The 14,685-nt window shown below is 38.8% G+C and overlaps 1 protein-coding gene across 1 annotated transcript; it reads left to right on the top strand.

Annotated features, from left to right (window-relative positions):
* On the top strand, positions 1-396 carry LOC130933922 (uncharacterized mitochondrial protein AtMg01250-like). The gene has a single exon (XM_057863523.1). The coding sequence runs from the start codon at positions 1-3 to the stop codon at positions 394-396; it is 396 nt and encodes a 131-aa protein (XP_057719506.1).
* Positions 397-14,685: the final 14,289 nt, after the last annotated feature.

Below are 14,685 nucleotides of genomic sequence, written 5' to 3'. Positions count from 1 at the left end.
ATGGGGTTAGGACGAAGATGGAGGGGATATGTTATGGAATGTGTTAGTACGTGCTCTATGTTAGTGTTGATAAACGGCTCGCCTTCTAAGCCGTTCAAAATGGAAAGAGGCTTGCGACAAGGTGACCCCCTGTCTCCATTTTTATTTGTTCTCATTGTCGATGTCCTACATAGGATGATTGGAGAGGCTGTTAGAAATGGTCGCATATCTCCGTTATTGGTTGGACGAGATCATATTGAGCTGTCGTATCTTCAGTTTGCAGATGACACTATATTGTTATGCCCACCTAAGCAAGAGACCATCAAGAATTACAGGAGACTACTTCGTTGCTTTGAGCTGATGTCGGGTTTAAGCATTAATTTCGACAAATCTAGCTTGCTCTCTAATAACTGTTGATGGTAATCAATGGGTAAGAGAAGGGGGGGTTGAATCTTAGCCCCTTTTTGCTGAATATTAATTTCTGACTTTTCAATGAACTTCAGAAGATATTTTTACTTTTGTCTCATAACGAGTCAAGAGACATTTTCTTTTTGTCTCGTAACGGATTAGGAGATATTTTTCGTTTTTGTCTCCAATGCAACAGAAACAGAATAGGAGTAGAAGAGAAAGAGAGAATCATACCCAGATGTATCCTGGTTCAGCTGCTAAGTGTAATGCAGCCTACATCTAGTCTCCATCACAACAGTGACGAAATTTCACTATAATCATCAGATTACAAACACCAATTCTTCCCTAGGAACTACCCATTCCTATCTGGGACAAATCCAGATTCTATCCCCAAATCTGAACTTGACTAGGACTCAAAACCTAGCTTTCAACCGCAAAGTGCTAACCTAACTTGCAAGAAAATCTCCACAGGATCATGAAACACAACATACAGATGTACAAAGAAACTCTGAGACATCTATGGCTTTTTTTTTCTAATATTAATCACTGCATTTTTCCTCTCATTGGCTTTTTCTTACAAATCTCATCATGTTTGCCTTTTACCATGAGACTCAGAAAGACAATACTAAGAAAAAGAAAATAAAATGAAACTCATTGAAAGAGAAGAACTCTATTAGCTTCGGGTAGCTATGAAAACTCTGTGTTTACTCTCCATGATCTCAACCCTTGGCCGTTCACCTTTATTATAGAAGGGGAAGCTTCCAAGGTTGAAACCGGTTCAACCAAGCACCTTCTTCTCCAACCCAGAGTAGCAATGGTTCGGACAGAGAGAAGAGAAAGGAAAAACTAAAAACCAACATGCATGTACCTCTCTCAACCCTTTTCATCAAGATCCTTCACGCTGAGCCCTTGGTCTTGACTTGGCTCCAAGAAAGAACTCTATCCCTTGATGAACCTCTGATCATTGACAGCTTCTTTCTTTCTATTTTTGCTTCTTCCTATCCGTAGCTCCAGTTGCTATCTTTTTTCTTTGATGAACAAAAACAGAAATGAACTTTTGCAAATGAGATCTTCCTCTCTGACAGAGGCGGATGCTTTCTTTTCTTGGTATGGAGGATCTAGAAGCTCTTCTTCAAAATCTTGCCTTCAATGGCAAAGATCTAGCCAAGACTTGCTTCAGACCTTCCTTTTTCAAAAGCCATCATCAATCTACCTTTTTCTTCTTCCATAGCTTCACTGTTACTTTCTCTAATAACTTGCTTTTCTTTTCTTCTTCTGATTGAAGTGACTGAATAGCAAAGAAGAGAGAGGAGAGAGAAGATACAAAACATTCAATACACAATTAAATGATATTGAATTGTGAGTTTCGATTACTTATGTGTGCATTTAACCAAATTGAAATTTGAGTTCTAGTAATCAATACATGCATTCAATTGGATTGAGATTTGAATTCCACTATCTAAAGAAAGTGGGTAACCGTGGCTTGCTTGCAGTCCTTCTCTCTTCTTCCAATTTGGACCAAGGCTTTGTTGGTCTAAGAAGAAAATTGTTTTGGGTTGTGCACATGTTTCTTGGCCCAATTAGCTTTGTTATCCCTTTAAGAAATTCAGCCACATAGTATAATTTAGCACAAGGCTTAATTAACTTTAAATAACAAGTTGGGCTTAAAATGTCTTTGGCCCAATAATCAAAATATGCACACTAACAAACACATTAACTAAACAATTGGAAGTAATTTACAAATTAATAATTTTTTAATTAATATTTTAATAATGTTTGGTCATCAAATAAATATAATTCAAGTTTTTCAAACTCAATAATATCCCCCTTGATGGTAAACATTATTAAAACTGAATTGAAAAGGATTAGGATTAGAAAACTCCCTTGATGATTTGGCCGAATCCTCCCCCTTTCAATTGATCAAACTGTTCCCCCTTAATGTGTGCTTTATTGCTAAGTAATATTCATGGGAGCACCTCATGTATGCATGTTCTAAGAGTTCCAGACAGATTTAAATTTTCAAAACATGGAACCTAAGAAAACAGAGCCATTTTATCAAAAAATGTTTGTACTTGAGCAAGCACTTTAATCAAAATGAATCAAGGCTGAAGTTTATAAATCCACTTAGCAAGCTGTTCAAAGTAGTAGATTCAAAACAGAAAAAAATAGAACAGTGCAACCAGTCATCATAACAGAGCACAAAACAATAATCAAACAGAGCATAAAATCTGATTAGATCAGAAATAGAGGGCTAAAAAATAGAGCACTTCAAAAACAGAACACAAGAATTAGAGCAACTGGCTGCCCCAATCAACTGGCTGCCCCAATTCTATTTTCAATTCAGCCCATTTTTAATCTTTTCCTCCCCTTTTTATCATCAAGGAGGAAACCTGCAAACAAAATAGGTGAAAAAGAAAAGCAATGTAGTTCATAACATAAATATTAAAACATAAATAAAGTATCAAAGTGATTAAGTATAGTAATCCCAAAATGAAACAGTTCAAATGAAATCAAGTCAAAGAGTAACAAAATAAATTTTGTCCAGGGGCATAAGCAGCAGAGATCAAATACCTAGGCATTAGAGATATTGTCATCAGAATCAATAAGATCTTTTTCTCCTCCAAAATGAGTCGTGTCCTTGTCAATAGTCTCCAAACTCTTAATAAGCAAATTTATTCTTTCACGGCATTTGGTCCAGGTTTTTTCATTCTCATAGGCTTACTTTCGAGCCTATTTATAGGACTTGACCATCATGGTGGACATATTAGAGAACTCCATGAGGACATCCTTGATAGTCTCAGAAAACCGAGAAATTTCAGGAGGAAGGCTTTCACTTTCACTATCAGAAATCATTGATGCCGTTGAACTCTTGGCCTTTTTTCCTTTTGCAGATTCGGTAACTCATCCACCTTTGATTATAGAGACCCCATTCTCAACTAGATCATTGCTGAGATCCACATTAAAATGCTCAAAATGCTGATAATAAGATAAGCAAATGAAATAGAAGCAGAATTTAGAATAGCAAACAGCACAAGGGTATCACAAATAGTAACCCTCTGGTAAGAACCACTTTGAGGCATCAAAACATAAGTGATGATTCGATGTAACAAGGCTCGCACAGGACCGAGAGCCTTATGGGTTAGGTTTGTGCCATCAAGAGAACAAAAATTTTCACACACCCGGGTCAGAGCGACTTGGAGGGAAACATCAGCATGGTTATCCCATTTTCCAGACATATATGCCCTAGCCCCTTCATCTTGATACCCCAGAGTAGCACTTATGGTTTCACGATTCAAAGAAAGATGAACTCTTTTGACATAAGAATGCAGTGCATCATCATGAAAAATCATATTTGCATAAATTCACGTACCAAGTTTGGGTATACTGATTTTTGGATTTTGAAAATAGGAGTCCATTTCAGATCATGAAAAAAATGTTGTGAAATCAATGCCTTTTTTAGAAAGATTTTCAAGATTAACTACATAAGAAGCACAGAGATGATGGTTTGCCAACACTTGGGAGTGAAACTCATAAGCCGCACAAGATATAAAGTGGTAAGGGTCAAAGTGAGAGTGGCTTTTACCGTATTCATTCTTGAAATCTAATGAGTCAAGGTTTGAAGGTTCTCGGGTGTCATGAAGGTTCGGCTTCTTTGGACGTTGAGTGGAGGCCGAGTGACCCAAAAGATGAGGGGTAGAGCGCTGTGGTGGTGTTGATGGACGTGGAGATGAAGGTGGTGAGTCTTCTTCTTCTTCGGCTACTGGCTCATTTCCCTTTGAACTTTTCTTTGATGATGCTACTTCCTGCCTTGTTGAAGCATTTGCATGGATTCCTTTTCTTGCCATGGAGTCAGTGGAATGAGAAGAGAGTGAAAAGGACGAATGGGAATGAATGTGTATGTGAGTATGAGATTGTGGACCTTCGGCGAGTGGTGATTTTCTTCCTCATGATGAAGGAAGAAAAGTGGAGAGGGTGAAGTTGAAGAGATTGCCGAAGAGAGTGGAAGGTGGAAAGAGGTTACTGATGCGTGAGCATCTTTCTTATCTTTTCCTAGTGAATTTGCAATCAATTTGTTAAGTATAATCTAGAATTAATTGTCTTTTAGCCACTATGGATGCTACTTTGAGTCTTGTGCAATTCTGTTTCTTTGTAGGTAGCATTCGGCTGGAATTCAATGGAGTTTCTACAGCACAAAAATTTAAATGAGATGACAGCGAAGAGCGACGCGCACGCGTACCTAATGCGTTCACGTGATTTGGAGCTTTTCATGGTGACACGTGCATGTGGATGACGCATACGCGTGATTTGAAGATTTGCACGGCGACGCGTACGTGTGACACACGAAGAAGACCATCAATGCGTACGCGTGACATGCGCCACGTGCAGAAAATACAGAAAAATGCTGGGTGATTTCTGGGCTATTTTTGACCCAGTTTTCAGCCCAAAAAACACAGATTTGAGGCTACAGAATGGAGGACTCAAGGGAACACTTCCTGTTACTTCCCAAGTTAGGCGTGGGTCCTACAAAGCAAGTGGTCCCCATCCATCACTTGAAGACTTGCTTATTGCCATAATTAATTCTGATTTAAATTTAAATATTATAGGAAAAGATATTAGTTTAGATATTAGATTTTAAATTAATTAGGATTAAATATAAAAGATATTAGGATTCTATACCAATTAACATTCCGTACTTCAGCGTTTACCTAAATCCTAGTTTTCTTCTCTGAGTCATGAGCAACTAAACCTCCATTATTAAGGTTAGGAGCTCTGTCTATTGTATGGGTTGATACTATTATTTCTCTATTTTAATTTGTGTTTTGATTTATATTTCAATAATTATTTTCGTTCTTTATTTTATGAATCTGGGTGGAACGGAAGTATGACCCATGTTTTAATTGAGTTCTTGTATAACTTGGAAAAGCTCTTTACTTGAATAATAGCTTGAAAACATATTATCCTGAATTTCTAATTTTTTTGTATTTAACGGGATACGTGACATATAATCCCCTTATTTTTGGATAATTAGGATTCTTGTGGCATATAAACTGGAATTTGATCATCACCCTCTAATTGGAATTAATTGACTAAGAAATTGGCAGTTGATGAATTTTAGAGGAGACTAGGAAGGTCTAAGGAATTAGGGTCTAGTCACAAATAGTTTGCCATGAATTAAATCTTGCATGATTAAAATAGTTAATAAGAAAAGTTAATTAGGAAAATAGATAACTCTGAAGCCTTAACTATTTTCTCCCATATTTTATTCCCAACTTATTCACCTGCTGTCTTCAAACTCTTAGTTTACTGTTTAATTCTCTTTGAACATCCAATACTCTTTTCTGTTTGCCTAACTAAATGGTTTAACCAACCATTATTGTTTCATCCATCAACCCTCGTGGGATCGACCCTCACTCACCTGAGGTATTACTTGGTACGACCCGGTGCACTTGCCGGTTAGTTTGTGGGTTATAAATCCCGCATCAAGTTTTTAGCGCCGTTGCTGGGGATTGATAATGATGAACAACTATTAGTTGTTTAATTCCTTAGATTAGCCGTTTTATTTTTAATTTTATTAAAATCTATTTTTAATATTTTCAAAAAAAATATTTTAATAGCACTAATATTTTTAGTAATTTCTGAAATTAAGTTTGGTGTTTCCTAGTTCAGGTTACCTCACTGGGAATTCTCTGCACTCTGACGTAGAGAGTTTTATTTTTTTCTTGTCTTCTGTTTGTTTATGCGCAGGAACAGAGACAAAGAACATCTCTTAGACTTTGATCCTGAACCTGAAAGGACTTTCAGGTGGCGTTTACAACAAGCTAGACTTTGCAAGGCTGCAGAATCCACTATGGATCCTAATAATGCTGATAATGCCAATGTGGCAAATCCGAATGGGAATGAGCAACAAAGAAGAGTACTTGGCTCTTACTCTGCTCGTACTGCAGATCTTTATGGAAAAAGCATTGTAGTGCCTCCTATAGCTGCGAACAACTTTGAGTTGAAGGCACAACTGGTCACCCTGGTGTAACAAAATTGCCAGTATCATGGTCTTCCCCATGAAGACCCAAATCCGTTTATTTCTAGTTTTCTGCAGATTTGTGATACTGTGAAGACAAATAGTGTGAACTCAGAGGTATAAAAACTCATGCTCTTCCCGTTTACTCTGAAGGATGGAGCAAAGCTATGGCTAGATTCCCAACCCAAGGAGAGTTTGGATACTTGGAACAAGGTTGTTGCTGATTTTCTCACTAAATTTTTCCCACCAAAGAAGCCGACTAAGCTTAGAGTGGAGGTTCAGACCTTCAGGCAGAAGGATGGTGAAACTCTGTATGAAGCTTGGGAGAGATACAAGCTACTGACTAGGCAATGTCCTCCGGACATGTTCTCCAAGTGGACCCAACTAGATATCTTTTATGAAGGTTTGGGTAAAATATCCAAGATGTGCTTAGATAATTATGCAGGAGGTTCATTGCACAAGAAGAAGACACCGGATGAGACTATTGAGCTTATTGAATTAGTTGCTAGCAACCAATATTTATACTCATCTAACAGGAATCTTGTGAACTCTGAGGCTCCTCAGAAGAAGGGTGTCATAGAAGTAGAAGCTCTTAGTGCTATTCTTGCTCAGAACAAGCTTATGTCTCAGCAAATAAGTCTACTTACTCAATACATGGGTGACATGCAAGTCTCAGCTATCAATACCCAAAATTCACCTCAAGAGGTCTCCTATGACATGGCAGGAAATTTAGTGCAAAATGATAATTATGATTATGCTCAATCCTCTTCTGAACAGGTCAATTACATGGGGTGTGGTTCTAGAAATCCCAATAATGACCCCTATTCTTAGACATACAATCAAGGATGGAGAAATCACCCAAAATTTGGGTTGAGAGACCAACCTCAGAAACCTTAGAATTTCAATAATAATTCTCAGGGAGGCTTCCAACAGAACAATTATAATAACCGCCAATTTCAGTCTCAGCAGCAACAACCACCTCAGCAGGATAACTCTAAATCCCAAGAAGATTCTAATTGGGAGATGATAAGGAGTTTTATGCAGGAAACCAGAGCCTCCATTAGAAACTTGAAAGTGCAAATGGGCCAGCTAAGCAAGCAAATACCTGATAGGTCTGCAAGTACATTACCAGGTGATACAGTGGTGAACCCAAGAGAAGATTGCAAGGTTATTCAGTTAAGAAGTGGTAAAGTAGCTGGCTCTGAGACCAAGGCCAATGAAGAATTAGTTGAAAAAGAAGCTCCAGAGGAGAAGAAGGAAGAAGTAGAGCGCGCCCCTCCTAAGCGTGCAGATAACCCATTCCCTGATTCTCTTGACACTTATCCTACCTTGCCAAAGGCTCCTGAATACAAGCCAAAAATGCCATATCCTCAGAGGCTTCCGAAGGCTTCTAAAGAAAAGTAGTTTTCCAAATTTTTAGATGTCTTCAAGAAGCTACAGATCAACATTCCTTTTGCAGAGGCTCTTGAGCAAATGCCTCTTTATGCTAAATTTATAAAAGAATTTTTGACCCATAAGAGGAATTGGAAGGAACAAGAAACAATAGTGTTAACCAAGGAATGTAGTGCAATTATTCAACACAATCTTCCTGAGAAAATGCCAAAACCAGGGAGCTTTGTCATTCCTTGCACCATTGGAGATGTCATCATTCAGAGAGCTTTATGTGACCTTGGAGCTAGCATCAATCTAATGCCACTTTCGTTGATGAAAAGCTTCAAATTGAGGAGGTAAAACCCACTCGTATTTCTCTTCAACTTGCTGATCTTTCTGTTAAATTACTTGTGGGTGTTGTTGAGGATTTACTTGTTAAAGTAGGACCATTTATTTTTCCTATTGATTTTGTTATATTAAACATGGAAGAGGAGGTAAAATCCTCTATTATACTTGGTAGACCCTTTTTAGCTACAGGTAGAGCTCTGATTGATGTGCAAAAGGGTGAATTAACCCTGAAGATCAATGAAGAACAGGCGGTCCTAAATGTTTTTGAGGCTCTCAAACACTCTAATGATTCTGAAGGGTGCATGAAAGTAGATGTTATTGAACCACTTGTTCAAGAGGTACTGAAAGATGAGGTGCTTAATGACATTCTGGATCCTGTTTCTGAGTATAAATTAGTTGAAATTGATGATTCACCACCCCAGAAGGCTATGGTTTACACGCCTAAAGGAGAGGAGGAAGCCCCCAAGTTTGAGCTTAAACCTTTTACCTCCTTCTCTGAAATATGTGTTCTTGGGTGAAAATGATTTATATCAGGTGATTATTAGCTCTTCCCTGAAGCCTGAAGAGGAAGAGGCGCTTGTTTCAGTGCTCAAGAGCCATAAAACAACTCTTGGGTGGACCATTAGTGACTTGAAGGGGATTAGTCCAACCAAGTATATGCACAAGATCCTTCTTGAAGATGATGCTAAACCAGTTGTGCAACCACAAAGGAGACTCAATCCAACCATGAAAGAGGTGGTTCAAAAAGAAGTAATAAAATTATGGGAAGCAGGTATTATTTACCCTATTTCTGACAGTCCTTGGGTAAGTCCTGTGCAGGTAGTTTCCAAGAAAGGAGGGATGATAGTGATCCAAAATGAAAAGAATGAGCTTATTCCTACAAGAATAATCACAGGATGGAGAATGTGTATAGACTACAGGAGGCTCAACACTGCTACAAGGAAGGATCATTTCCCCCTGCCTTTCATTGATCAAATGCTTGAGAGGTTAGCTGGTCATACTTTTTATTGTTTTCTAGATGGATATTCTGAATATAATCAAATTGCAGTGGACCCTCAAGATCAAGAGAAGATAGCATTCACATGCCCCTTAGGAGTATTTGCCTACAGGAGAATGCCATTTGGACTTTGTAATGCTCCAGCAACTTTTCAGAGGTGTATGCTTTCAATTTTTTCTGACATGGTTGAAAAGTTTATTGAGGTATTTATGGATGACTTTTCTATTTTTGGTAATTCTTTTGAATCATGCCTTAAGCATTTATCTCTTGTCTTGAAACGGTGTTAAGAATCAAACCTTGTTTTGAATTGGGAAAAATGCCATTTTATGGTCACAGAAGGTATTGTTCTTGGACACCGGATTTCAAGTAAGGGGATTGAGGTTGACAGAGCAAAGGTGGAGGTAATTGAAAAATTACCACCACCAGCAAATGTTAAGGCAGTCAGGAGTTTTTTGGGTCATGCAGGATTTTATAGGAGATTTATAAAGGACTTTTCTAAAATTGCTAAACCATTGAGCAACCTGTTGGTTGTTGATGTTCCTTTTGTCTTTGATTCTGATTGCCTGTATGCTTTTGAACTCTGAAAGCAAACCTTACCTCTGCTCCCATTATAGCTCTCCCTGACTGGAATTTACCATTTGAATTGATGTGTGATGCCAGTGATTTTGCTATAGGAGCTATTTTAGGACAGAGGCATGGTAAGCTTGTACATGTCATTTACTATGCCAGTCGTGTGTTAAATGATGCACAAAAGAATTACACAACTACAGAAAAAGAATTATTAGCTGTTGGGTATGCTGTTGATAAGTTTAGGTCCTATTTACTTGGTTCTAAAGTTATTATTTATACTGATCATGCTACTTTGAAGTACCTTCTAACCAAACAGGATTCTAAACCAAGATTAATCAGATGGGTGTTGCTCCTTCAGGAGTTTGATATTGAGATAAAAGACAAGAAAGGGTCAAAAAATCAAGTAGCTAACCATCTTTCCAGAATTAAGCCTGAAGCAGGAGTACAACCACCCACAGTTGTAACTGAGACATTTCCAGACGAGTAGTTGTTTCTCATTCAGCAGACTCTATGGTTTGCAGACATTGCAAATTATAAAGCCATGAATTTCATTCCAAATGAGTACAGCAGGCAACAAGTAAAGAAGCTATTGACGGATGCAAAGTACTACATTTGGGAGGAACCATATCTTTTTAAGAGGTGTTCAAATGGTATCATCCGGAGATGTGTCCCAGATGAAAAAACACAGCAGATTCTCTGACACTGTCATGGTTCAGATTATGGAGGCCATTTTGAAGGTGAAAGAACAGCTACAATGGTCCTTCAGAGAGGATTCTACTGGCCGACTCTCTTCAGGGACGCAAGAGCATTTGTGAAGCACTGTGACAGATGTGAAAAAGCCACGAATCTCCCTGCCAACCATGAAATGCCACAGCAGGGGATTCTTGAGGTTGAGTTGTTTGATGTGTGGGGTATTGACTTCATGGGACCCTTTACACCCTCACATTCAAACAACTATATTCTAGTGGCAGTTGATTATGTGTCAAAGTGGGTGAAAGCTGTGGCTCTACCCACCAATGATGCCAAGGTGGTCATGAGCTTTCTTCATAGACATATCTTTAGCCGGTTTGGTGTCCTGAGGACACTCATTAGTGATGGAGGAAGCCATTTCTGCAACAGACAGCTGGACTCTCTTCTGTAGAGATATGGAGTCCATCATAAAGTGGCAACCCCCTATCACCCTCAGACAAGTGGACAGGTTGAAGTTTTCAACAGAGAACTTAAGAGGATTCTAGAGAAGACCGTCAGTGTTTTAAGAAAGGACTGGTCTAGAAAGCTTGATGATGCTCTCTGGGCATACCGGACAGCGTACAAAACTCCCATTGGCATGTCTCCTTATCAGTTGGTCTATGGCAAAGCCTGTCACTTGCCAGTTGAGCTGGAGCATAAAGCTTACTGGGCAATCAGGTATCTGAACCTTGATTCAAAAGCTGCAGGAATTAAGCGAATGCTCCAGTTAAATGAGCTTGATGAATTCAGATACTCAACCTATGAGAATGCCAAGCTCTATAAGGAGAGAACCAAGTTATTACATGAAAAGAAGATTGCCATCAGAGTCTTTGAGCCAGGACAGCGAGTGCTTCTGTATAATTCAATGCTCAAATTCTTTCCAGGGAAGCTGAAATCCCGGTGGTCAGGACCGTTTGTGGTTACTAGAGCTTGATCATATGATCATGTGGAAATACAGGAAGAGAATTCTGACAGGAAATTTACAGTGAATGGCCAGAGGTTGAAGCACTATCTTGGAAGCGAGATTGATCGCCAGAGGTCCGCTCATCTGCTGAATTAGCAGAACTGACCGTCAAGCTAGTGACGTTAAAGAAGCGCTTGTTGAGAGGCAACCCGATAATTTCGTATCCTTAGTTATTTTTGTAGTAGTAGTTTTCTTATTTATTTGATTCTTATTGAGTTTTACCTTATCATGCAGCTATTTTAGAAGCAGGAACTGAATATTTCAAAAAAAAAAGAGAGAAGAGACGAAGAAGGCTGAAAGCTGCGCTGGAGTAGCGCAGGAACCGTGCTTTGCACATAAACAAGATGACGCATACGCATACCTCACGCATGCGCGTCGTTTGCGCCTTTAGCCATCCATGCGTGCGAGTCCCAGACGCGTACGCGTGACCTTAAAAATCGGCGTAAATGGGTGTTTGGACAGAAAGCTGCACAGGAGGGGAGCAGGAGGTGTGCTTTGCGCACAAATTGGCTCATGCGTACGCGTTCATGACGCGTGCGCATCAATTGCGATTTTGGCACTCCACGCGTACGCGTAAAGCACGTGCACACATGGATGAGAAAATTCGGCGTAAAAGGTGTTTTGCCAGAAAGTTATGCTAGTGTGGGGCTGGAACTATGCTGGGCGCACAAGCCCCACCATGCAGACGCGTCCCTGACGCGTTCGCGTCGTTTTCCCATCCTGGCCGTCCATGCGTCCACATCCTCGACGCATACGTGCCGCTTGAAATTCGTGTGATCCACGCCTACGCGTGCCTCACGCCTACGTGTGCCTCACGCGTACGCGTCCCATGCGACGCCCAATTAAACCACCTCGTGCCTGATTTCAAATCATCCCCCTCCCAAATCCTAATTCTCTCTTGCTCTTTTATCTTTTTATCCTTCTTTCATCATATTAATTGCTTTTATATCCCTCTCTGTTTGCAGTTCTTCTTTGCTTGAGGACAAGCAACCCTTTAAGTTTGGTGTTGACGCTTCGCTTATGGCTTTTCTGTCTAGCACCAAAGGGAGATGAGTGTTCTTCATGAAGGAATGAGATTACCACCAGCATAACTAATGTGGTTGAGTTCCTTTCATTCTATTTCTCTTCTGTTCTTATGTTGTTGTCTTCTGTTTTCTGTTGCTTTGATTACTTGCATGATCGTTAGTAATTTTAGTAAAAAAAATTGTTTTACGCACCACTCACTGAACTTGAATCTAAAAAGAAAAGAAGAGAAGTGATGTATTGCTTGAGAAATTGAGTCTAATTTTAAGAGTAGTCTTATTTACTTAAATGTGGTGGTATTATTTGTGGTTTTGAATTCATGACATAAACAGTGCATATTTTAATTTGAATCAAAGGATGTTGATGTATAAGGAACAGGAATTTAGAGAATTATTATGACTTCTCTGAAATAAATAAAAATTTAATCCTTGAAGCGAAAGAAACAGCAAAAGAAAAAGAAACTATAAAAGCAAGGACCAAGGCTCTGAGCATCAACGACTAGGGAGGTCAAACATGATTAAAAGTTCAAAGAGTTGTTTCCCTAGTCATATGCTTGTGGTGTGATTGTGTCAAGTAATCCTTGAGACAGAACACTTAGAGTCGAGACCAAGTGCGTTTAACAGAGTATGCCAAAGTCTTTGAGCACCACTGTCTAGGAGTAAATGAAAGAAAAATCAGAACTTAAAGAGAGTTCTCCAGTCAAGTGCTTGTGGTGTTTTTGTATCCAGTAACCCTTGAGACAAAACATTTAAAGTCACGGCTAGGCTCAAGGTGCAAAGCACCAAAGAAAAAATAAATTAAAGAAAATTATGATGTGTTCAAGGATTAAACTGAAGTTTAAAGATCAGAGAATTCATAATATGATCTGGATTGTAATTCTGAATGACACTGACATTCCTCTAATTCAAAGGAGAGTGAGATGCCAAAACTGTTCAAGATTATAATGAATAAATCCCATTTTAAGAATAGACTTGAGCTTAATCAAACTCTCATTCTCATGCAAATTCACATCCTTAGCCTATATTAGTTTGGTTGCTAGAGGACAAGCAACAATTCAAGTTTGGTGTTGCGATGCGTGAGCATCTTTCTTGTCTTTTTCTAGTGAATTTGCAATCAATTTGTTAAGTTTAATCTAGAATTAATTGTCTTTTAGCCATTATGGATGCTACTTTGAGTCTTGTGCAATTCTGTTTATTTTTAAGTAGCGTTCGACTGGAATCGATGGAGTTTCTACAGCACAAAATTTAAATGTGATGACAGCGAGGAGCGACGCGCACGCGTACCTGACGCGTGTGCGTGATTTGGAGCTTTTCATGGTGACGCGTGCGCGTGGATGACGCGTACGCGTGATTTGAAGATTTGTACGGTGACGCGTACGCATACCTGACGCGTACGTGTGACACGCGAAGAAGTCCATCGATGCGTTCGCGTGACTAACGCGTATGCGTGACCTGCGCCACGTGCAAAAAACGCAAAAAAAATGCTGGGGGCGATTTTTGGGCTTTTTTGACCCAGTTTTCAGCCCAGAAAACACAGATTAGAGGCTGCAGAATGGAGGACTCAAGGGAACACTTCCTGTTACTTCCCAAGTTAGGCGTGGGTCCTACGAAGCAAGTGGTCCCCATCCATCACTTGAAGACTTGCTAATTGCCATAATTAATTCTGATTTAAATTTAAATATTATAGGAAAAGATATTAGTTTAGATATTAGATTTTAAATTAATTAGGATTAAATATAAAAGATATTAGGATTCTATACCAATTATCATTCCGTACTTCAGCGTTTACCTGAATCCTAGTTTTCTTCTCTGAGTCATGAGCAAATAAACCTCCATTGTTAAGGTTAGGAGCTCTGTCTATTGTATGAATTAATACTATTATGTATCTATTTTAATTCATATTTTGATTTATATTTCAATAATTATTTTTGTTCTTTATTTTATGAATCTGGGTGGAACAGAAGTATGACCCATGTTCTAATTGAGTTCTTGTATAACTTGGAAAAGCTCTTTACTTGAACAACAACTTGAAAACATATTATCCTGAATTTCTAATTGTTTGTATTTAACAGGATAGGTGACATATAATCCCCTTATTTTTGGATAATTAGGATTCTTGTGGCATATAAACTGGAATTTGATCATCACCCTCTAATTGGAATTAATTGATCAAGGAAGTGATAGTTGATGAATTTTAGAGGAGACTAGGAAGGTCTAAGGAATTAGGGTCTAGTCACAAATAGTTTGTCATGAATTAAATCTTGCATGATTAAAATAGTTA

This window comes from Arachis stenosperma, chromosome 6, assembly GCF_014773155.1.
Source record: "Arachis stenosperma cultivar V10309 chromosome 6, arast.V10309.gnm1.PFL2, whole genome shotgun sequence".
NCBI lineage: Eukaryota > Viridiplantae > Streptophyta > Magnoliopsida > Fabales > Fabaceae > Arachis > Arachis stenosperma.
Note: the sequence above shows the minus strand (reverse complement) of the source record. Positions and strands in the feature narration are given on the sequence as shown.